This window comes from Electrona antarctica, assembly GCF_951216825.1.
Source record: "Electrona antarctica genome assembly, chromosome: 17".
Classification (NCBI taxonomy): domain Eukaryota; kingdom Metazoa; phylum Chordata; class Actinopteri; order Myctophiformes; family Myctophidae; genus Electrona; species Electrona antarctica.
Window position 1 is genome coordinate 24,605,821 of NC_136798.1, and position 25,095 is coordinate 24,630,915.

Consider the following 25,095-nt stretch of genomic DNA (forward strand, 5'->3'; position numbering starts at 1 on the left):
CTTTAATACCCTAGGTTGAGCCTTGTGCCTCACATTGTATGTCATAAAACACCTATTTTATTGAGATTATCTGTCGTAGATCAGCTATTTTCACTCCTTTTGTTTGACACGCTTGTACGATGGACGGCATTAATCTGTGGGGAAAAGGTTGAAATATGGAGATAACAAGGTTTCTGCCTGATGGTGATATGCTCAAGTGCATTATTTGTGTCATGAGAGAATGGAGTGCAGTCATACCAACGTTGTCCTTTTAGAAGTTGTAAAGAACATTATTGCTGAACCAGGACATGGACTATGTGAAGCAAAACCACATTTAGATTTAGATTGTTGGGGGAGGGGAACTAATTTGAATAACAATTTTGTATTTTCTTTCCTTCTGTGTGGTAAATTAATGTACGTGATGCCAACTTTTTCACATTTGACCGTCTGTCTGGCAAGGTACATTGATAATAACGTTACAATGTTTTAAAGGGGCAAGGCATCAACTGGTAATAGTGGCCTGTGTTTCTACAAGACCGACCTGTTTAGCAGAATAAAATGCTCTAGATGGGGAAAGATACTTTTGGTGTTGGCAATAAAAATCAGATTTGTTTTTATTTCTTTGCCCAACTACTATACTACAATATTTTCCTTTTAGACACGCCTTACCCCATTGTTTCTTTTTTCAAGATGTTTGGGAATAAATAAGGGTGAAATAAATGTCAAGTTTCTAAAAGCAAGCAAAGTGTCAACAACAGAATAACAATCTACAGATACACCCACTGATGATCAGGGTTCATTAAGACACATTTAGGTTCTTGTTCAAAACCATCTTTAGGAACATAATTTATATACACTTCACCAATATATAACCAATAACTGAATCATTACTAAAGGTGTTTAACAAAGATATTTACTTACTGATGATAGCACAACAGGAGACAAACAAAGGACCATAGTATTTCTGAATTATGAACTCTTGCCACATGTTCTCAATCAACCTAATTACATTTGCTTCATTCAACCTCTGAAGCCTCAAAATGTTTTCCTCTTTCTACTACTGCTGCTGATGCATTTTATTCAACTCTATGGTTTTAGCCAGGTCATATTTGAGGTTGAAGTAATAATTGGTGGCTATAAGGTTTTCATCTAGTTTGTAAAACTTATCTGATTAGCAGAATAAAGAATACCAAGTCTGTATACTCATGGCATGCAGCATATCAAATCGATCAATTATAGGATGATTTAAGTTATACATTATTGTCTTAGTCCTGGTCAGTATCCTGAGAATTGCAATGATTTGACAGGCTAACATACAATGAAGGGGTTATTAATTTTGCTCTATGGAATGTGAAAATTCATGCTCTTCAGAAGTCAAAGCTCACAGTATGGTGATTTTTCCTTACTTTCAACCACCAATATTCCATTCTTCCACAAAACAGTCTCGCAATAGACAAACACACAATTGATTTTATAAAAAATAAAGTAATTTGGAGATCTCACACGTCCCTTTGCACAGGAACCTTCTTTCTCAATATAAACTGTTGAGTGTTTTGAGTCCCTGCAGCACCACAAAGTCTGAATTTGACCTCAGTCTGACGTGAGGGCTTGCAGCACTGACTGTGGCACTCTGCTGGCATAGTACTGGTGGTTGTGCAGTGTAGCAAGGACCCCGGCAGAGTTCATGTGCTTAACGTTAGCATGGTAGCTGTATGCATTGCCATGCATGTCTGTTAGTTCTCCTGCAGAGGTAAATAATGAGGAACCAAATAAATATTTACGAACAAAAGATAAATCACTTGGTTAATTGTGTGCAAGCCGTGTCACAATAGCAAGAACAGAAAATAATCTGAATTCCCATGTATATAGTAGAAGAAGCAACAGCATACATGCAGCTTGTTTGTAAAAACGTATTTCTAAATAATATATTTTTGTGATATTTATTTTTTACACATTGATGGCACCAATACAATTTACTGTTTTATGTGGACTATGTATTGGGATACTTTTTATAATAAGCAATAATACGCATTTGGCAAGTTGGTACTATGACAGAACTGCAGGTTTTAATATGTGGGAAGGTTTTATTTTTTTCCTACCTCCCACGGCTCGCAGGATTGCTTCAGGACCACATGTGTCCCATTTCTTGCATCCTGGGCTGGCAAAGACATAGGCAGAGGCCTTCCCCTCAACCAGCTGAACAATCTGCACAGATCAGATGAGGAATATGCAAGCAAGCATGTGCTTCAGTTCAGTCATGAAATTAACTGTACTCAAACTCAATGACCACTGATGAATATAATTATTTTTGATGACTATTTTAAGGATTGACTATTGCAATTCATGCACATCAACTTAAAATTCATCTTCTGACCTTATTTCCTGCTCCACCCACTCTAATGACCTCATGAGGTTCCATGGCATCCACACAGTCTGTCACTATCTTGTTGCTATGGGAACGGGTGGTAGTGATGATGCGTCTTTCACCTGGGACCTCCTGAAGCTGAAATCCAAACGCTCCAAGTCCCGGTATTCCCCACAGAGTTCTCCCTAAGTCTGCCTCTGCTCCAAGCTAAGGACACACGAGTGGAAGGTCTGAGGGAATGCTTTCAAGACACACTTGCAGTATCATTCCATTTATGTTACTACTACTGTACAAGGGCGTAGTGTGGATTAAATTATTGACTGGGCAAATTAGAATCGGGAGCACGCACGCACGGGTGGGGGGGGTGGGTGGGGTCAGCGCAACTCCGGCAATATGTGTGAACGGTTTTGCCGAATTGCTAATGGTGGACCATTTAAAACAAAGGCAGCTTGCTGTGGTTCGCTACTAACAGAAATTTGCATACACAGGGGGTGAAGGGCTTTTTGAAGTTAGACTGGGCCAACTCTAAACTGATAGGGCCACGGCCCAGGTGGCCCAATAGACCCTACTCCAGTGCAACTGTACCTGGTAGTTGTAGAATGGCTGGTTAATGACACCAGCGATGGCTTTGCCTTTATATGCAATGCCAATGAGTACAGTCACATTATCCAGGAGCCCTGCATTTAAAAGACGAGACATTCAGTAGAGGGACTTCAACAAAGTATGTTAAACACTAAACAGTTGACATCATTGTAAATATACTTTTGTAGAATTGTCTTCCTACTGTGAGTAGGCAAGTATTATGACAGCTTGCAGATGGAGGACATAAAGAAGATACACTTAAAAGGGTATACTATAAAATGACATATTTTAGCTAGTCTTCCCTGGAGGCCTTTCATTGAAGATGCCCTTTTCCCCTGCCCAGTATGAGCCTATTATCTAGACAGAAACATGTCCCTCCCAGACAGTCCCAGTGCCTTCTGTTGCCATACACAGAGCAGTACTGCGAAGCTGAGAGCTGTTCGACCCTCTCAGGGGCATCTGGGGGTCATCTGGGAGATGCAGACGCTTTGTAGCTGGGCAACAAGAATGAAATGAAAAGAGAGGCACAGAAGAGAAAGATAATGCAGGAATAGACAGGAATAAAGAGAGGGAAAAATCTTTATAATCAGTCCTGAATCTAAGTGCAAAAATGCAGACTGAAAAACCCCAAATTACTCCCCAGTCCCCAGAAAAGATTTTCAATTAAAACGTAGAGGGAGAAAAAAGATCTAATGTAAAGGGAAAAAATGACTTTAACACGTGTCGATAAAACATACAGGCTTCTAGTTTGCTGCCGGTAAGTTGGCGGCTTGGTGCACTCGGCCAAGCTACCAGTAATGTATCAGTAACACTTCCACGCAGGTACTAACAAATTCTCCTGTGAGAAACAAGATTTCCAAGAATTGTGAGCTGAAACTGTCTCCATGGATGGACTTTCCTGATATGTCAGCAATCTTCTGTTGAGTGTTGACATTATGTACATTTGACTAATAGATAAACAAAATGTTGCATCCTTCTTCTATTAATGACATTATGATGTAGTGTCATTTACATCATAAATGTCGTATCTGCTACAGTGTCAAACATCTGCCAATAAACATTAACATTACTGCCCTCAAACTACAGACCATAATTTTCAGCAATATTACTACAGTTATAGTTGCTAAGGCCACATGCAATAAAGCCTGGAATGGATGTGTTCTGAAAGTGTCAGACACGATATGAGAGCCAATGCAATGGTAAACAGACAGAAAATGTCCATTAAGCATCAAGACCACAAGCTTCATGATTCACTAAACAGTCTCAGCTCACCGGGCCGAAAATATGCATGCACACCACACACGTGCATGCACAGATGTAATGAACAGGTGAAGTGCTTACCTTCTGTATATTCTTTTGTGCCATCAAGGGGATCAACCCACACAACCAGCTAAGAGAAGACACATTCAGAAACCGTATTAAATTTTATAATAATAATGTTGCTTAAATTATATATCACTAGCCATCCTTTGCAATGTGTAGGATGCAACACTGGTACATTTTTATTTATAAAACTATACTTTGTAAACTGCCCATACGAAATAGGCTCACTCTCTTTATCTGACAGATTTTTGGGTTCGATGCCCCTCCTGATATTAGAATCTTGACTTGATGCTCATCCAATCAAATCATTTCCGTGGTACACACAGACACACAAAGCTGGGCCCCTAAAATAAACAAAAAACATTTTATTTAAACCCTATTCCAAAACTTTCTACAACCTCATGTGTCACGTTGTGAGCTTGTAAATCAGCCTTTAAAAAAATATCTGAATATTGTTAAAATTGCTCAAAAATGGGACGCAGAGTTAAAACCTCAGGACACATTAGCTGCATAATTGTCATCAAAGAAGTCAATGGCAGTTATATCAACCAGACCGATATATCAGCCTGGCTCTATTGCTAATGCTCTTTACTGTTACCTCCTCCTCTTTGACATCACTGTACTGCACAGGGCAGGTCTTCTGGAGGATGTCTTCAGCCTGGCCATCTTCTATAAGGTCTTCCTTTGCTTCCTCGTCTGGAAGGTCCTACCGTATATGAAAGGTTAAAACTACACAAAAAAAACACCCAAAAAAGTGCTCTATAATAATAATTATAGAGCACAACCTACAACATCATGGCGCACATACTTCCAGAAGGAAGGATTTATGATCGATTATAATTTTATTTTTATAAATATAGCTGCAAGCAGTGATAAGACGAGGTCAAGCCATAAAAGCCCCTCTCTTCACAGCGTCTCCTCTTTAAATAGCTGGTTGGAGACTGGAGATGACGCCACTTTTTTGTTATGCTGAAGGGGTTGTCTGTCAACGCTGTACTCCTGCAGCCAACCATGCATTAGCAGGGTCGAGACTCCGAGTCCACACAAATAAATAGAAATGCGATTTCACTTTGCCTGTTACAGGCCAGACGCTCGAGTGGTTAACCAGGCTACAAAAATCTTTGATGTCACTTTTTGGACGTAAATAAGTGGACAGATCATATAATTCATTCATTGGGAGATCTAAATGTCAGAGGTCCTTTGACAAATGACTGTGAGCTTCAGTTCTTGAGCGATTCTCACATATTACCAAATTTTGTGGAAAACGGCAGCACAGAACTGCCAAAACTGCGAAAAATGGCGGAACCCGTACAAAAACAATAAGGGGTCTTGACAGGCTGACAGAAAATTGGGAAAGATGGGGGGGTGACATGCCGTGGGGGCCGTCGGGATCGGTGGTCGAGCCCGCGGCACACTGCCAGACTGGATTACCAGCCAAGGTGCCTGGACCGCTGAGCCCAGGCCTATTTTTGCTACTTTTGTACGGCACTATTGTGTGACAACATTGTACGACAACGTTTTTGAAAAAAAATAATTGGGCCAATTTATATAAAAAAAATAACAAAATATAAATAAGAGGTATGCTTCTAAATCATTGGATTAATAAAAAAAAAAGTAATCAATAGAATCATTGCAAAGAAAATAATGGATAGTGTCATCCCTAATTTACAGACTCACCTCCTCCCCAATGATGGTGAGTTTAGGGAAGCGTCTAGATAGTGAGGCACAGATGCTTTGCTGGGCCAGTCTGTCAGCCAGGGTCTGCAGATCATTAACCCCAGTCTGTGCATGGAAATACAAAGAAAAACTACGTTTGGCAGAGAAATGTCATTTTTTGTTGTTTTCTAATACCTGGCCTTTAAGTAAAAACATTTATTCTATTATTATATTATATTTAATATTATTATTATTATATTCCAACCAGTTCCTTTCCCCTCCATCAGGCAGTTTAGAGACCTGGATTACTGCATGTTTTTTGTGGTCCAAGGAGGGAGACACTCTACTCTACCCTACCCTACCCTATCCTACCCTAGGAGACACGGGGAGAACATGCAAACTCCACACAGAAAGGCCCACCTCGGGTATGGGCACTGCCACTGATGATGCGGAGGAGAGAACATGCCCCCAGCGCCCACAACGTCCCCAGTGGGAATCGAACCCAGGACCTTCTAGCTGTGAGGCGACAGCACAAATGAATGTGCCACCGTGTCCCCGAAAGACAGATGTTTCTAAATACACCAAATGAGTGTAACTGGGTTATGATTCCTATTTCCTACCTTATTGTTTAAAATCAAAAGGGCAAAAATAATTTTAAATTCTTACATCCATTCATTGAGTGATTCTCGTGACTTGGTGCCATTTCTATGCACAGCATTTTTGCCTCCAGAGGTGCAACAGTTATTAATCAAACAACATCAAATCGATTTGATAAACTATGAAACATATCAAAAAAAGTAATCAATACAATATTATAAAATTATAAAATAATTGACAGTTGCAGAGCCCTATACCGTAGTTGCCTCCTTTATTGACATCAATGACATAGATTCTAAAATACTAGAAAGTATTTGGAATCTGCTCCCACCTTCTGCACAATACCAAGCTCTCCACTGCGGAGGACGCTCCTCACAATGGAGCCAGCCTTTTCAGCCACAGCATAGGCAGAGGCCACCACTCGCATCACCACTGCAGGGTTTCCAGACATTGCTGATGGATAGAGGAGAGTCAGGAGGAGACAGACAGCACTCACAGCAGCATGTCTTACGGGTCCATTTGACTTCATTTTATGCTCTCAAGAGTTAAATTATTGTTAATCATCTGCATCACTTAATTTACAATAAGTCTACACAATTAGAGAATGTAGAATTGTTATTTTGATCGGTGTTTGCCTGTTGTTATCTCTCCAAATGGTACCACTGCGTATATCTAGTATGGGGGAGAAGTTTACTGGGGGTCCTTCCTTGACACAACACATTTTGAGACGGGGCCCGGGGGTCCCTTGACAAGAGGCCTACAGAAAGTCCATAAAACAAAAGACATGCATGCTGCACACTCGCACTCACACACCCCTGGGTTGGGACAAAGGACACTGTGACAAACTGTAATATCACGAATGAATGAATAACAGCTGACCTGGGAGGTTATAATAAATGGTCACTCAGGACAGAAATAATTTCGCAAGAGCCAGAGATAAGTATTGTATTACACACTCATTGAGGCATTATTGTACATGATTCATTTCATTCAGTCACACTATATTATAATGACGTTGTATGGCATTGGCAGCCTCTCTCATTGCATTACATGTGGCAGTGCAGTGAGTGGTTTAGTAATCGTTGGTAAATAAAAGAATAGATAGATTGTGACTTGCCTGTGCTCAGTGTATGTTACAAGTTTACAACAAGTACCGTTTGATGACTGCTGGCGTGCCGTGGACTCATAGAGTATATATATAAGCGTGGACTTCACTTGACTGTACCCAACCCGGAAGTAGCCCACACACTAGTTTTGGTGGTTACTTGGTCTTAGTGCCCGATGTGTTAGAGTTAGAGTTAGACCACTGAGTGTTTCCCACGTTTTTTAATCATCTCCCCCATCACACACACACACACACACACACACACACACACACACACACACACACACACACACACACAAATATAATATATAATATAATATATAATATAATATATTAGCCTATAATAATAATAATAATAATAATAATAATAATAATAATAATAGTAACAATAATACAAATAATGTGTTATGTAAAGAGAACTGCCTAGACTTGACAGTCGACACTTGGCTTGCTTTTAGAAACTAAAAAGTATTACATAATATTTCACCTGCCCACACTAAAAGTATCTTTTCCCATCTGTAGCATTTTATTCCGCTAAACATTGACAGTCTTCTAGAATCACAGCAGAGCGCAGGCCACTATTACCAGTTGATAGCTGCCCTTGTAAGTAAATATCTTTCTTAAACACCTTAGGGGAAAACCACTCATTTTCAACATTGAACTATGTCATTAATATACCTTAGAGTTGTTGTGTAGAAGTAATAAATTCTGTTTAGCCTAGAACTGGAGGTCTAGAACTTGGGGTCATGTGATGGTGGAGATGGTGGAGGTGTTTTTCTACCTGAATTGTTTGTAGGCCTAATATATTACTTCTACACAACAACTCTAGGGTATATTAATGACATAGTTCAATGTTAAAAATGAGTGGTTTTCCCCTAATGATTCAGTTATTGGTTATATTGGTGAAGTGTACATATGTTCCTACGGTATTCCTCAGTGGGTGTATATCTCTGTAGCCTAGGTTTGGTTATTCTGTCAGGCAGGGGAGATGTGTTTGCTGTGTGTGGATGTTCACCTTTGACCTTTCACCTCTCCCTTCAACCTTAAATATAATATAACCTCAAACATTTCATCAATGTGAAAGGCCTGGTGAATCTTTACTTTTGATCTTTGTAAGGTGAGCCCACCTCGCTCCTCACTCTCTTTTGGCTCTGGTAGGAGGGAGGGAACAAAGTGGTGTTCTTGTGCATTTTATTTTTTTATCCCGTTGTTCCATATTATTAGTTTGATTAGACAACTGGTCTAGTTTATTGAGGCATTTATCATTTTTCTTTAATCAGTTTGATCTGATCAATTCTGATGGCCGTTTTAGCTTTTATCGAGGCATTTTTTTAAATCTGATTTTAGTCACCAGTTTGATTTTGTCATTTTGTTTTAGTTTATTGAGATGTTTCTGAGATTTTAACCTAGAACCTTTGGTTTATAAACCCCTGACTTTATTTCTTGAGCCACACTGGCATGGAAGATGCAAGTGAGAACGAATTACTTAACCTTTTATAGTTTAGTTGGAGTGTGAAAAAGTTCCATAGCAGTTTCCAACCCTAAACCTTCAGTTTATAAACCATCATATTGGCTGTGCCACAAAGGCATATGAGTTATGCGAGAACAGAATACTTAACCTTTTATAGTGCAGAAGTTATGTGAGAACAGAATACTCAACCTTTATAGTACAGATGACCTTTTAGTTTAGATGTGAAAATGTTGGCAATGTTGGCATTTCTGAACCGAAATCATCATATATACAGTTAATATGTGCGTGTGTGTTAGGTTGCGCACAGGTGGTGAAAAACAACCATGCTATTTTCGTGCTCATACCCACGTGCCCAGCCACACACATAGCTCCGTAAGGGAGTGGTTGCACCACTCAAAAATCATTTGTGGGATGAAAATGTACTTTATACCACTAGGTGGGAATGTAAAGCAGTGGCACAATGTAGTCACAGAAGATGTTCTCTTCTCCACTTGGCCTGTGGTGCACTGGCAGCTTTGTCTATTTTATTGAACTACTTGTCAGGTTGCCTTGAGTCTCCTCAGTTGATCTACTTAACACTTTTTTCTCCCCTCACTTTCTGCACACTCAGCAGGACTGTTTCACACTTACAGGAAATGCTATTTTTAACCCAGTGTAGCTGTTCTGTTCAGCCATTGCTTGTTAATCTAACAATGAAAAGATTGCACCTGTGTCACACAAGGTTAAAATACAAATTTCTGTCCCCTTACAGACTGCTAGTAATAGTAGCTAGTATGGATCCACCAGCGTTTCATAATCCAGCAGTCTAATATGGAACACCTATGGGAAGATCCTTTTGAGACAGTCCATGGCAATTATAAGCTTTTTATTACACTTTGTATATAATAACTTATTGGCCTCTACAGATATGTTTACACAAACACACATTTTTAAGCAATATTTATTGCACTCAAACTTAGAAAATCATACAGTCTCATTATTACCATGGAGAAGAAACATTCTTGAGGCCAACAACATAACACCATGGTCAAACCAGCAATACTGCAACAACTGTACTAAATTACAGAAAATATGTGGAAGGACAATGTCAGTAATGACGCTCATTGGCAGAATAAAGTTAAGCCAGGGAACATCTGACCCAGTGGTCTGGAAGAATGTATTTTTTTTACATTGGCTCGGGTGAGAAACCCATCTCAATCACACATGCAAACACACATTCACAAAGTCACTATGGTAATGGGTTATTATCTCAAGGCAGATAGAAGCATCACGTCCTGTCCTTTCCAAACATGTTGCTCATTCCGAAAGGTTGGTTTAGTATTGCTTAACTACTGTATGCAACCATGAGGACTGAGCAACACATTACTTTTATGACATTAAAAAAAGAAAAGAAACACTGTTACATATTCATAAAAATACCAACAAGCAAAGAAAAAACAACAACCACTCAGTAAATAAATACAGTAAATGTCTATACACGAAGCTGAGAAAGAGAGGGCTGGAGCGTTAGAAACAGCCAGGAAAGGCAGAATATTGCCCGGGAGAGAAGGAAGGAAGGAGGAAGATTTGTGGGAAGTTGCTTCACCTCTTCTTGGGGGCTTGAGCAGTACGAGGCGGGGTGACAGGACGCCCGGAATTAACGCCTCCGTACTGGTACTTTGCTTTTTTCTCTGATGGCTTTAGGATCTGAAAGACATGGTGATGGTTAATGAATTACATCACCATTCAAAGGATGCTTAATTTCATCCATATACATGAAAGACTGAATATATATATATATATATATATATATATATATATATATATATATTATTTTTTTAACATATACTCCCTCAGATAAGATACGATCTTTATTGTCACTGTATGAGACATACAATGAAATTCCGTTTAGTGCAACCATAACCCACAGCAGTATCAAAAAAGGACAACGAAAGAAACAAACACTGATGGGGAAACTTCATGGCATAAACTGTTAGTCCATCATAGTCCAGTCCAGTCAAGTCATCTCAATCCATTAATAAGAGCACTATTAAAAACTAATAAAATACACAAATAAAATGATAAATAGATAAAATAAGGGGGACAAAGAGTTCAAAGTTCATGTGCAAATTCATTATCAGTAGTATATATACTATTGCACTTGCCCATGACCTATATTGCACTTGCCAGGGCTCTATACTAGGCTGCAACGCACTGGGAGCTTGTAAATCTGTGCCATTTTTCAAATGGGCAAAAGGGCTGAAGTGGGTAATGTATGTTTTGTAATAATAATCAAAATCTAGTAATAAAAGTTTTCAAATAATTGTAGTGAAGTAAAAGTCTATTTGCCTCTAAGGCAAATACCAGCACTCACGGAACTGTGAGTGCTGTGAGTACTGACGTTTTGGCATCAGTGTTGTCACAATGCTGATTATTTAGTGACGAAAAAGTTACGCAAATACCGCAAATAAAATCCTCAACCTGCATGAATGTGGCATCACCAATTTGATTATTCATCACACTCCTTACTGCAAGTATAAATCTAACTTTACCTGAAAGGAGCACATGAGAGACTCGTCCACACTCATCATTCCACCTGCGTTGTCAAACTCCCCACAGTAGTTTGGGGCGGAGAACAGTGTCACCAGCTGTCGTTTGGCAAAGAACTCGTACCCATCTTCAACAACCTGTGGGGTTGTCCAAATACAACAATATGTATATTGTACATTTATGAAGGAGTTTATTTACTCAAATACCACAGAGATCGCCTTTTGACCCGTTTACCTACTTGGACTCTCATCACAGAGATCGTCTTTTGCCGCTTTTTTAAATATATAATATTGATTACGGTTCACAACTCTGTTCTGCTAGCGCCTGTAACACTCAAAAAACATCACAAAAAGTGAAATATCCGTTGGCTTATGCTGTCTATGGGAACAGAGTTTTTAGAATCCTAATATCTCAGATTCTTCTTCCAGGCTGCTTTCTTGATCAAAACAAGCTTGATTTGTGGCTCATTTCTATAAACAATCACCGGTTACAAAATGTATGTTTTGGGTGAATTAAATAACATTCACGGGACCTGTTACATAGCGATTATTCACTTCCTGCTTTCAAAATAAGACGGTTAACATTAAAGTTAACGGTATCAATTCAGCCACCACTGGCCACAGAGAGGCGGTGATGACGGTAAAATAGTTAATACAAACCTACAAGACAGTGTTTGATTTAGTAAATCGAATCAGCACTTAGAAAGGCAAATCCACTGTAGAATTCAGATTTAGTTACCATATCTTTGCTTTTTTCCACCCCACTACTTTTTTGAGGGGCGCTATCCCCTCCTATGCCCAGCTTTGTGTGTGTGTGTGTGTGTGTGTGTGTGTGTGTGTGTGTGTTTGTACCACGTAATGTGATGATTTGATTGGCTGAGCACGGAATATGATGATGTATGATGATGTGAGCGCCCCTCACTTCATACAAGTGTGATTTTTAATTAAACCTATCAGGTTTCTTTTACAAAAGGATATTTTGTCAAACAGACATCACACTCATGGCATCCAGTCTCATTGCCGGCAGGTGTTTTCTACCTGATGAGCTCTGCAGATGAGGTCCAGGTCGTGTCGGTTCAGGAACTTGCTGACCACGTCAGCTCCAAAGGTGAAAGAGACTCCCCGGTCATTCTCTCCCCAGCCCTGGACGTCTTTGTCTGGGTCAGACCACAGCAGGTCACACAGCAGACCTGGAGCAACAGGCAGGTAGATGGCAGACATGAACACAAACTAGATCTGTGGTTCTCAACCTGTGGGTCTCCACATGATTTTAGGGGGGGGTCAGCAGATGACAGTAACAATTTAAGGACCTTTTTAATACCTAAAAAAATTGAAATTAAATGAAAAAATACCATTTACTGTATCAAAAGTAATCAACAAACAATACTATAATAACTGGTCAAACATTGGTCAAATAATATAAGAAAGCGGCAAAAAAAAAAGAAGAAAAAAATAGCCTATCTGGTGCAAAAGTTCTGCAGACAATTAGCAGATACAAGCTGACAGAGCATCACAGTGTTGTTGTCAATATATGTAGTGTAGTGTAAAAACAGCAAGGGAAGATGTTCAACCTGTATCAGGAACATCAGTGGGTCTCATGATGCGTCTGATTTGCTCCATGGACTGTAGGTCAGGAGACAGTCCTGACGAGTACAGAAGACAGCGTTAAAGCTACTGAAATCACACCACCATGATGAAATGTCAATAAGAGACCATACTGACAAACCTCCATGGCAGCAGAAGATCTTTTCATCTATGATGGCAGCAATGGGCAGACAGTTAAAACAGTCGGTGAAAGTCTTCCACAGCTTAATGTTGAATCTGCGCTTGCCTGGAAGAAGTGAAGCACAGTTGGTGATAATTGTGGATTTTTGAGGGGCGCTATCCTCTCCTATGCACAGCTTTGTGTGTTTGTACCATGGAATGTGGTGATTTGATTGGCTGAGCACAGAATGTGATAATGTATGATTTTCTACAGGAAAGCAATTTATCGACATCATGAAAATAATTCAAAAAAATAATTTTACAGTGTGTGGATCACGAGATCGATCGATGATCTTTTAGGGCATGTAGTTGCTTATTTTGCACAATTAAGCCACTAACCAAAGCTCATTCTTGAGTAAAATAACATTTCCCACAAATTGTCCATTAGGGAATGGTTCTTAGGATGGTACATCATAATTAACTGGATTGCTAGATTGGACTAGCCTAGAACAAAATCATCAATATCAGCACCAAATATAAAAATGAACAGATGTATTTTTAAAACCTTAATAGCAATTAAATCATCGTATTGTGTTTTCCCGTCTTACACTCGTCATAGAAGCCATAGATCCTGTTGATGGAGGCACACTCATGGTTCCCCCTGAGCAGGAAGAAGTTCTCTGGGTATTTGATCTTGTAGGCCAGCAGCAGGCAGATGGTCTCCAGGGACTGTTTGCCTCTGTCCACATAATCTCCTAAAAACAGATAGTTGGCCTCTGGAGGGAAACCCCCGTACTCAAACAGCCGCAGCAGGTCTGTGTACTGGCCATGGATGTCACCTGGAAAAGAGCCATAGTACAGTTATCCACCAGCTCAGTGGCCTTGTGGTTAGGGTGTCCGCCCTGAGACTGGGAGGTCGGTGTTCAATCCCCGGCCGGGTCATAACAAAGACAAAAAGTAACATAAGTAAAAATGGGACCCAGTGCCTCCCTGCTTGACACTTAGCATCAAGGGTTGGATTGGGGGTAAGTCCCTGCGACATACTAGCGTCATGTCCAGGGGGTGTACTTGTACATCAAGCTGCCTCACGCTACAGAAACAGGAGATAGGCTCCTGCCCTATGGGCCTCATGGCTCGGCAAGGCTACTTACTTACTTACTTACAGTTATCCACACTCAGGTCACAACGTAATGCATCCAGACCTCCCAAAACAAACTGGTCAGGCTCCTACTTGGCCTCAACCCCCGAACCCACCTCACCCCTGCCCACTTTGACAGGCTGGAATGGCTTAGGGTCGACGACAGAGTACAGCTTCGATACACCACCAAGATACCCATGTACCTGTCTAGATACTTCCTTAATGTTAACGAAGTCCACACCCACAACACCAGAGGGAGTGCAACGAACCATGTACAACCCAGATTCGGCACAAACAAGGGACTAAATTATTTTCGCTCCTATGCCACCAAAATGTGGAACCAACAGTCATTAAGACATGCGAATCCCTTGACTCCTTCAAAACCGCTCTCAAAGGGCACCTACGGATGGCTGCAATTCGAAACTGGCCCCCGTAAAATCGGAATCCCCCCCCCTCCCACCCCTTTTTCCCCCTCACTGTATATGTTTCTTTTCCCTTTTTACCTCCTTTATGATGAATTCCTGTTCAGATACCCAGTTTTAATAGATTTAATAAAAACAGATAATAATTTAGGCCCCAAATATCCCAATCCTTTGGGATATTTTTATCCTCACGCATCTTTTCGGCGAAGAGAAAAGAGAGGACCAAGTAATAGACCTCTGGGGCACACCAGTCAACAAAAGTGGTTTAACAAATAGAGACATCCTCAATTAGATACATCAGTACACTTTTAGTTTGAATAACATTCATAACATTTTAAGACATCTCCTGGTGTTTGTTTTTCAAGAACATAAAGGGCAACTCAGTGGCCTTGTGGTTAATCTCAGTAACATGTGTTATTCAGAGACACTGTACAGTATACTGTATATGTCTCATTTACTGCCTGTATACTGATTACGTTGGCAGTTATGTTGACTAGAGAAGTTCAGCGTTACCGTTAACATAAACATATGGAGACGTTACTGAAGTTAGTTTGGTCCATAAAATATGATGCATCACATGTGAGCCCTCTTTTAAGTCATATTGGGTGCGTTCACACTGAACACTGAACAACCCCAACTTCTGAGTAGGGTCAGTCAGAGCGGGCACTCAGCACACCCAGGGCGCAGCGCTCTAGACTTTCGAATGACAACACACTGTGCACTGAATAAACAAACGACAAGAGGGCACACCAGTGCGCTCAGTGCGAATTTCCGAACGCACCCATATTGTTCACCAGGAAGTAGCGACATGTACTCACCACAGATTTTGAGTGGAGCCTCCAGTTCCAGCAGGATGGGTTGGCTGAGGAAGATCTCCCGTGACTTTATGCAAAGTCCTCGTACCTCCGCCTCTGTCATCTGCACTACTTTCCCAGGGCGACATCCTCGCACTATCAAAGGCAAAAGTCCAATGAGTGTGATAAGAAATGACCAGGAAAGCAAGTCAACCGGGTAAAGATCACATTATGGTTTCATAGCATGATCAGCTAGTATAACATCATGGTTATTATACGTACAAGCTCATGATATGAGAATGTTTCAACTGTGCCAGTTTAGTTATGCATATTAGCCTTGGATCAAGCTATTATAGATGTATTTTATTATCGATATTGACATTTGCATATTATCTATGTAGATACAAAAGTAAAAATCAGACTTGATAAAATACAACTATGATAGTCCTGATCCAAGGCTAGGCTAGATGCATATAGTATCGAATAGCTAAACATGCAAAATAATAATAATAATAAAACTTTGATTGTATTAAGATTGTATTAGTAATAGTATAGTATAGTATAGTATAGTATAGTATAGTATAGTATAGTATAGTATAGTATAGTGTGAATCTTATTATTGTTAGATGATATTGTTCAAACCTACTTGGCAACCACACCCAAATCCCTCGTCTTTAACGATCAGAGTATATAAATGTGTTTGTAGTACACTCAACTCTCTCAGTCTCATTACAAATGGGTATAGGGACAAGGGTCCATTTGGTTGCTGAACAACAAATCCAAATGCGACAACGTTACGAAAGACGATGCATTTTGAATCTTTGTTTTTAACCATCCAAAACTGTAAAGCGTGCAATAAACATACGTTATACTAGACGAACAGACAAAACAGACGGGAAAATCGTCATGAAAAAGGTTACGTTTTACCTTCAAGTAGTCGAGAGATGATGCTGTCAACGTTTAGTTCGCTTTCCGCCATGTTTTTGACATCTGTGGGCGGGGCACGTGACGTCCTGTAGTAGCCAAGGCATGCACGTCGACGTTTAGATGCCAGAAAAATGAAATGAAATGAAATGAAATGAAATGAAATGAAATGAAATAAATGGAAAAAATAAATAAAGGTGGAGTTTGCAAATATATGCCTACATTTCTAAAATGAAATAAATAAATTGAAAGGCTATTTCAAAATCGTAAAAATAAAGAATGTCACAGCTGTTTTTATCTGTTGCGTTAATTCATTTAGACACCAGGTGGGGTTGTTATACGTTTTTTGCACCATGTGCATGATGAGTAGGCTACTGACTGAGTAGGCTACTGTTCAGGGTCAGATGGGATGCGTTACATGCGTATGGATGAACAAAATCATATGGTACTGTAAACATCTTGTTAGAATGTCTTAAAATGTTTTAAAAGTGTTACAGATATGTGCAATTCCGGATGAGAAAATAAAACAATGTATGGGGCAGCAAAGTGTCCTGTGACAGTGTCCTGTCCTTCCACATAGGGTCACTTACTGCATTAAGCTTGCAGCTTGTGTTGCAGTGTTAGGGTAATGACAGTGACACAATCAAAAACATTTTCATACAAACTATATAGCACGAACGTTCCTCTATGTCCTGCTGAAGTGCCCTTGAGCAAGGCATTGAAGCACTACCATGAAATGTTCTATGAGCAGGGCCTGGCTGTAAACAAGTATCTGATGCTTAGTCCAGTTACCCTGGGTAAATATAGTAACTTTGCTTTGCTTTGCTTTGGCATAACAATTTGTTAATCTTATAGGGTCTAGCCCTCCTTGTCAGGTTCAATTAAGAATGTTTACCTGTACCACAGTATATTTACTGATTTTGTTTATCCAACACTACTGCAATAGCATCCTTCGTGGCGTCACCTCTAAAATCCTCAGTATAAACGTATATGTTCAGAGCTGCTGCGGCTTGCTTACCAATGCTGCGCTCCAGATTCCACGTCACGTCACATCACACGAGTCAGTCCACCAAAAATATTCACTGACCCCTTAAAGAGAATTAACTTTAAAATATTCCCTACCACATCAATTGGCCCTCATCAACCTGGTCCCAGGCCCCTACCTCTACCTCCCTGTTGAACACACCGCTAACCACATCACTTGCCCACAACTCCCATCCTTTAAAACGGCTCACAAAACTATCCGTTTCAATCTGGCTTTCCCCTGATAACCCCCACCCCTTGTTTTTACTGTTTATACTTTAGATGGAATTTATTTTATTTTATCCCACCATACATCCGAGCTATTATTAGAATCCCTAATACATGTTGCAGTAGGCCTATGACCCAAAAGATGGCAGCAAATCATAGCTGATATTTCCATTGGAGGACATTTTGTTGAGGAATACAAATACCACACAATGGTTTTCTATTTCTAAGCCATTTATTACCACATGCATGTGCATTACAGCTATAGCAACATTGCAGCCACTGAAATTTTATTTGTGGGCAATTTCACTGCCCACAACATATGGTAGCCTACTTTTGTCTTCATTGACAATCTTTGAAATACCAGTTGTAACTTGTAAGACACCTGATGTTGAGGCTGTTGATGGAACATCCACTAGGGGTGGATAAAGCCTCTCTGAAAACCTTTGGAGTCAGCCCAGGGCTTCATTTATTCACCACCTTTTCTGTTAGACATTGATGAGGCCTAGCCTGATCTTCTGGTAAATTTAACATGTATAGTCTTCAGGCTAATGTTAATCTTCATGAATTATTCAACACAGAATAAGAATCCAATAATTGCAAACAAATCAACAGCCAGCTGTGTCTTTATTCAAAAGTTGAAAACAGCAATGCGCACACTTGACTGATTGTTCTTTTTTCTTTTTATTAAATTCAGAATTCTCATAATGCCACCACTGTACAGAAGCCACTTGACAGGTGACATTTGATCGCCAACACTCAACAATACAAGAGGCAGCAAAGCATAGTGATCAAACAGCTGTCTGGATAGCTTTACACCAAGATAAATGTCTACATAACAATTGTGCTTTGAGATTTCTAGCTTAGTACAAACAGGAAATTACATTGTCCCCAATGCTTTCGATTGGATCGTCAGTTATTCATACAATGCAGACACAGTAACTTCAATTCAACTTACCAAATAATGAAAATACCTTGTTCCTTCCTTTAGATAAGTAAAGCTTACAGCAGACATATTTTATTTAGATTTACGCAAAAAGCACTTCACAAGGCCTGTGCACAGGTTGCATTGTCATCAAATGACCCCTCCCCATTTTACAGTATAGCACTAAAACACCTCACTGCAATGATGCAAGGCTTAGATTGGAATATTCACAAGATATCACAAACGTACAAGGCTGAGTCTAATGCAATCCATTAACCTGGTGAAAGCAGCTATATTCAGACCGTTATAAACCAATTCAAATGTTTCACAGTAGTGGCCAGCACGCTGTATATATCCAAATTCAGTTTCATTTAATGTGTTAAGCTAAGCTTTGGCCAAAATGTCTTGCCTAATAGCTGAACTGTTCGATTTGAACACTTATTTTACAAGAGACGCTATACAGTTGTTAGGTATACATTTGAACAAAGACACGTTACTATAAATGTCTAACAGCAAGAGACTAAAGAAATCGACGAGAGGGACAGTCCCTCTGTCATAAGAGATTTTCCACATACTTGAAAGTTGTGAATCTTTTTTTTCCTTCTTTTTTTAACAAACTTTTTTACCTTCATTTCCATTTAGATGTTAGTTAGAGATGAAAATGAATTCTCATCTGTGAAGTTGATTCTGAACCAAATGTATGCTTTGTAGTACAATGGTTGTGACTTGCCAACAATAAATGATTTTCATGTTGAATCGTGACGTGCTGTTAGCAAAAACAAGTTATTTTTGGCAAGCGATGCAGTCATGCGATGGAGTAGCCTAAGATTGAATCACTTCACACAGGTGAACTCTTTGAGCAATACAAAGATGACAAATAATGTCAATGTTTGAGGGGTAGGGTACTCTCAAAGTTGCTTCAGCTCTCTACCCATGAGAAATGTTATACACAACTTATACACAATGCCTATTGAAGGTCGAGATGCAAAGATTTGTTGTCCTTCCTTTTGGTGCAACAGACATGACATCTCAATAACATATTAAAACATTTCTAATTAAAAATGTCAGTAGCCCCTTATCCCATAAATGACAATATATTGTTTTCAGAACCTGAATTGACAGTACAAAAATATAATATTCCTTCACTAGTTGGATATCATGAAGTCCATGGCAAACAACAGACTCATGATAATCTATAATAATTCTCAAAGAATTCAACTCCCTCGTATCTTTCATTCCTATTTGGCACTTTGGCACAGGAACACTATATACTGTATACTGGCACTCGTAACATAAAATAATGGAGTAGTTCACCACTGAATCATTTTTATGTGAGTGTAATTCAATACTTTCAGATGATGAGGTACATCTCACTTGCAAAGCATAGTTCAGCTTTTTAATGTTTAATGGCATTGTTTGGAAAGGATGACATTTACAAAGTTTCCCCCATGACGAAACTGATTAGACCGCTTCTGCAGACGTCTCAGTTGATACAGACATTGTCACTTTGGCTATTTTCACAGTGGTCTTCACACAGCTCTCTGCAGCCCTGTGGGCGGCAATGGTGGCATGTCTATTCTGGCAGTCCGACTCGAGGCTATTATCCAGCTGCTGGGCACTGCCCCTGCACGCACTGCACGAGCTGAGGAAGGCATGCCTCAGGTCCTTGCTTCTCAGGGCATAAATGATGGGATTGACGGTGGAGTTGAGCAGGCAGAGCATGCTGCAGAACGCAAACACTGTCTTGATGTCGTCGTCCATTCTCCAGAACAGGTCGTAGACCATGATGGCGAGCACCGGGCCCCAGCAGATGACCAGAACAACCAGGATAAGCACCAGGGTCTTGGCCAAGCGGATGTCCATTCGTGTCTGCTCAGGGCGGGTTGACTGCACCTTAGTCCCATCTGCTGAATACACCACCAAGCTCTTCTGGGAGGTGCGGCTCAGCATTCGCACGGCATGGTGATGTGCCTTCCACAGGATATACATGTAGGCGTAGATGATGAAGAGGACAAGCGCACTAGTCACTCCGATCCAGAACATCAGATAGTTCTTATCAATCAGAGGGAAGAGATCAGAGCAGACAGACTGAAGCTGCTTGCAGTTCCAGCCCAGCATAGGGAGCACTGCAATGACGATGGAGATGGTCCACATCACGCAGAAGGCAATGACGGCTTTGGTCCGCGTCACTATGCGCCTGTAGGCCAGAGGCCGGTGTATGGAGATGTAGCGGTCAATGGCCGTCAGGAAGAGGCTCCCAACAGACGCGGTAAAGGACGCGATGACTCCTCCCAGCTTGAAGAGGAAAACGTTGGGACTGTCCATCCGGTGGAAAACATGGAAGTCCAGGAAGCTGTAGACAAAGATGACACTGCCCAGCAGGTCGGCCACAGCCAGGCTGCCTATGAAGTGATATGACGGCCGGCAGCGAAGATTGCGGGCCTGCAGGATGACACACAGCACTACCAGGTTCTCCAGCACGGTGAACGTGCCCAAGGTCAGTGACATCACAGCCACAGCCAGCTGCTGGCTGGGAGTCAGGATCATGAAACACTCCAAGTTCATGTCCAAGTTCTCACCACACTGGATACCATTCCTCTCATCTCCAAACGAGCTCTGGTTGCCAAAAGTGTCTGTGGCGTTGGTGGGAAAGAACAGGATGCCTTTGAGGATCATCTCCTCGTCCGGAGGCAGTTTGTCAGGGAAAGAGTTGCTTCGGAAAGCAGACAGGGGCTTCTGGAAGGCGAAGCCGCCCTTTGTGAAATCTGCGTCCATGGTGGCATCGTCATAGTTCGCGTCATTGGAGCCCAGATACTGTAAACCAGAGGTAATAGTCCGGAAAGTGGTGTCCGCCACGCCATCCAGTACGGACTTCATGGCTGTGTCTGAGGGTAATACTGCAGTCTAAGTCTGTTCAACCTGAAAATGGATGAAAGACATATGTTTTTAAACACTTGCAACCAACATGCCATCATATTAAAAAAAGAAAAAAAAGAAAAGCCAACCAACCTAGGTGAATTTACGGAGCCCCTGAATGGCCATGCATTCCATATATATTTTATCTGGTCCGGACGAGATAATATCTTGTACGGACGAGATATTATTTTGTACGGACAAGATAAAATATATTTTGAATGCATGGCCATTCAGGGGCTCCGTAGAACTTGTAGATCGGCTATTTTTCAAAATCTTTGAATAGGGATTAAGAGGTTATTAACCTAACCCAAACACTGAAAAGAGAGCCCTTATGGTGTACAAGCCCTATATTGCAAATATTTGAAAAGATTAGCTAAAACTATATATTTCCCTAATATCTTTATTTTCCATAGCAGAAATGACATTTCAGAGTACAGTACTATGTGGGCTCATGGGGAGAAAGTCCATCATCTGATGGATGATGAGGTTGGCACAGAGAGTAGGCTGCTGCATTTTTCTGCTATATTCTGATTGAAATGACTCCTTGAAAGATAATTCACTGATGAATGCTGACTCATCTAAAAATTATGCAAATATTAGAAAATATCAACGTGCAGAAATGTGAGCTTTATAAGCCCCCCCCCCCCCATGCAAATTGATGGCTACAATAACCTTAATAATAAAGAAGTAATATACATCATAAATAAATAAATACTGAAAGGTTATGGATTATGGTTTAATTATTAAAGTTGATGCATGCACATAGGTCTATGTAAACTGTTCATTTACAGCCATTGCTTGCAAAATAATTACATTTCTTACACGTTTTAGTAATATTACAGCTGAGATGATTGTTTTGGAACACAACAGGTGGAATCAATCTCGGTTTGATTGGAACACACAAACAGCAACACCCTCGTCTGTATATTTGCTTTTGACATGTCAATGAATAAGCTCTTCTCGTATAAACTATACTCGCATAGAAAAGTCGCACTCGCACTACAGGTAGCAAGTATATTCTAAAAAAAAAAAACCTTATTGTGCTTCTATACTGAATTAGGCTTATATAACTGTAGAGTTGGGGGAAAAAATTATAATAATCTGGCGACCCACCCCCCCGAAGCGTCGCGACCGACAGGTTGACAACCCCTGCTTGCTTAAGGAATAGAGGTCACTTAATTGGAACACATGGGCATGCAATATCTAGTATTCCTGATTCCAGAAGTTCATTTTGAAAATTGCACTAACCTCTATCTGAAAGATGTCATGCTCCAGCTATAGGGGCATAATTCAGTAGAAAATTCAGTATAAAACAGTAGCTACAGTGGAGCGAGACAATCACACATTATAATGTATGTAATACAAATATACTTATATCAGATCTGTTTTGTGTATGGCTTAATTTCAGTAATAAGACAAATATATTCACGGATAATAAATGCCCTTGGCTATAAGAATAAAATGTCATAGTCTATTCCAAATTACTTTTTGGAAAACAAATGTATTTTAAAGTATATAGCCTAAAGTATAGCCTATATACTCATTCACATATAACCTACCGCAAAATAAGAAACCAGTACATACAGCACATATGGACGTTTAAATTAATTCGTTTTGTCTGTTGCTGTTGTAGTTTATGAAAATAGAAAAGTTTAGTTTTACCTTACATATTTTGTTCCAGATGTGCAGAATCTCCCCAACACCGATGATAGACTATCCCCAGTGCGTTAATCCAACTCGCAGCATTTAAACAAAAATGTCACATAAAAGAGACGGAAAACCTGATGCATGCACATTATGATATGATGTGGGCGGCAGAACACAGTAATCATCTCAGTTCATCTGCTAATTGTGCTAATTGCAATTGTGAAGAATGTTTTCTTTGCTCTCTCTTTTCGGCTTCTTGACTATCTCGTCGCTTCTCATTGATGAGTGTGGCACACTGACGCTCTTTCTGTCTGCGTTCATACTTATGAAGGGTCGTGTTATAAAGCCGGGTCACGTGCTCCGAAACGCGTTCTCCACAGCTTGATGCGCCCTGCCCATGATGTAACTGAACTGTCAGAGCCGTTCCACAAAGAACACTGTCTGTATAGGATTTGATTCCCCCAAAGCTGTAAAGCACAAAGATATTGTATATGGGACGAACAAAGGACTGCAGCATCACAAACTATAGGCTACAACAGAAGGCTGACTGAACGCAGACAGATGCACAAAAGCACAGAGACGCACAAAGGAGAAGAACATGGTTCGTGAAATAATTGAGATAAACTCAATTAACAAAAATATAGCCCACCTCCTATTTCAGGATACGCCCAGAGAAATGCCCATCCCGGACTATATATGTAGCCTAGGTAATATACTGTACGTGTGTGTGTGTGTGTGTGTGTGTGTGTGTGTGTGTGTGTGTGTGTGTGTGTGTGTGTGTGTGTGTGTGCGTGCGCGCAACGTATATGTGCGAGTTATGCAAGGCGGATAATGTAGTCAGAACACACAGAAGGGTTAATCTTTATCGCAGTCAACTATGAGTCTCACATATAGACCACATGCTTCTACCCATCCTTCTCCTATACTGTCTATCTGTCTGTATTAGTAAAATATATTTGAAGAAAGAAATAGTAGGCCTAGGCAAATTTGAAGGTGTATTGTTAGTAAACACCATATTAGCTTGAGAGCCCATGCACATTCCTTTCCAAACTAACGTGTTTGATATGGTTAAAACTTTAGGGTATTTCACTTTAAAACACTTCAGGGTCATTTTCATGTTTCATGTCAGTTGCTTAATTCCGTATTTAGATATTTTAATTTTATATTTGATCAGATGCCCTTATAAGCCCATCAAACTCCACGTTATAACCACTCATTGAAAAAACACCTCCCTGGTTCTGATGACAGATATGAGATATCATATTTATAGGCTAATTGTAATGCACGAGGAGACAATAATTTTTCAATTAATTTCATGCATGAATTTCATGGACTTGAAGCAACATGACATGCCAGAAAATATTAACATAATGAAATAATGAATCGAAAATAGCTCCCAATGGAGTTGAGTATGTGTGTGCGCGTGCGTGTGTGTGTGTGTGTGTGTGTGTGGGGGGGGTGATATTGAATCAAGCAGCTTCAAAACTGTCATGTATTTATAAAGCACTAAATTGACTGATGGGTGATATTGAATCAAGCAGCTTCAAAACTGTCATGTCTATTTATAAAGCATGCACGTTTAAAAACCACTTCATCAAAGACAATGAAAAAAGAATAATGAAACGCATAAAAATAAAGGTACAGTATAAAATACAAAACACAGAAGACTTATTCGCCAATGTAAAAAGGTGTGTCTTAACACAGGATTTAAAACTGTCAAATGATGGGAAAAAGTTAATAAAAAGTGGCACTATTCAGTTTTTCCCATCAT

General features: G+C 40.1%; 4 protein-coding genes across 6 annotated transcripts in view; all 4 read right to left on the minus strand.

Moving 5' to 3' along the window:
* Positions 1-1,539, minus strand: part of grcc10 (gene rich cluster, C10 gene) — a 7,795-nt gene extending 6,256 nt beyond the window's left edge. The window contains exon 1 of the mRNA XM_079525905.1: positions 901-1,539. The gene's annotated coding sequence lies outside the window, so the exon portion shown is untranslated. The remainder of the gene's footprint in view (positions 1-900) is intronic.
* Positions 875-7,776, minus strand: LOC306940742 (3'(2'),5'-bisphosphate nucleotidase 1-like). Of its 2 annotated transcripts, none has more exons than XM_079525902.1 (9): positions 7,620-7,776; positions 6,834-6,955; positions 5,927-6,031; positions 4,848-4,955; positions 4,268-4,316; positions 2,930-3,021; positions 2,354-2,551; positions 2,079-2,184; positions 875-1,721 (listed from the first exon to the last, which is right to left on the minus strand). In XM_079525902.1, exons 2-9 carry the CDS (start codon positions 6,951-6,953, stop codon positions 1,570-1,572), a joined length of 930 nt encoding a protein of 309 aa, XP_079382028.1. In that variant the 5' UTR covers positions 6,954-6,955; positions 7,620-7,776; the 3' UTR covers positions 875-1,569. The 2 variants fall into 2 exon arrangements, with proteins under 2 accessions (XP_079382028.1, XP_079382029.1); XM_079525903.1 differs by having other exon boundaries at positions 7,657-7,773.
* A 2,150-nt stretch (positions 7,777-9,926) lies between these two features.
* Positions 9,927-16,685, minus strand: LOC306940907 (serine/threonine-protein phosphatase PP1-beta catalytic subunit-like). The gene is made up of 8 exons (XM_079526167.1): positions 16,592-16,685; positions 15,689-15,820; positions 13,919-14,149; positions 13,333-13,437; positions 13,178-13,249; positions 12,645-12,796; positions 11,610-11,744; positions 9,927-10,764 (listed from the first exon to the last, which is right to left on the minus strand). The coding sequence occupies exons 1-8, from the start codon at positions 16,641-16,643 to the stop codon at positions 10,660-10,662; spliced, it is 984 nt and encodes a 327-aa protein (XP_079382293.1). The 5' UTR covers positions 16,644-16,685; the 3' UTR covers positions 9,927-10,659.
* Positions 16,686-19,376: 2,691 nt separating this feature from the next.
* Positions 19,377-23,608, minus strand: cnr1 (cannabinoid receptor 1). Of its 2 annotated transcripts, XM_079526174.1 has the most exons (3): positions 23,340-23,608; positions 22,926-22,952; positions 19,377-21,680 (listed from the first exon to the last, which is right to left on the minus strand). In XM_079526174.1, exon 3 carries the CDS (start codon positions 21,636-21,638, stop codon positions 20,223-20,225), a length of 1,416 nt encoding a protein of 471 aa, XP_079382300.1. In that variant the 5' UTR covers positions 21,639-21,680; positions 22,926-22,952; positions 23,340-23,608; the 3' UTR covers positions 19,377-20,222. The 2 variants fall into 2 exon arrangements, with proteins under 2 accessions (XP_079382300.1, XP_079382299.1); XM_079526173.1 differs by lacking the exon at positions 22,926-22,952.
* Positions 23,609-25,095: the final 1,487 nt, after the last annotated feature.

Coding starts and splice junctions, on each gene's coding strand:
- cnr1 (XM_079526173.1), bottom strand. CDS start 21,638: ATGAAGTCCGTACTGGATGGCGTGGCGGACACCACTTTCCGGACTATT.
- LOC306940907 (XM_079526167.1), bottom strand. CDS start 16,643: ATGGCGGAAAGCGAACTAAACGTTGACAGCATCATCTCTCGACTACTT. Junction 15,821..16,591: donor CATCTCTCGACTACTTGAAG/GTAAAACGTAAC, acceptor TGCCTTTGATAG/TGCGAGGATGTCGCCCTGGG. Junction 13,438..13,918: donor CTATGGCTTCTATGACGAGT/GTAAGACGGGAA, acceptor CACTTCTTCCAG/GCAAGCGCAGATTCAACATT.
- LOC306940742 (XM_079525902.1), bottom strand. CDS start 6,953: ATGTCTGGAAACCCTGCAGTGGTGATGCGAGTGGTGGCCTCTGCCTAT. Junction 4,956..5,926: donor TCACCATCATTGGGGAGGAG/GTGAGTCTGTAA, acceptor CATATACGGTAG/GACCTTCCAGACGAGGAAGC. Junction 2,185..2,353: donor TGGGTGGAGCAGGAAATAAG/GTCAGAAGATGA, acceptor TGATCTGTGCAG/ATTGTTCAGCTGGTTGAGGG.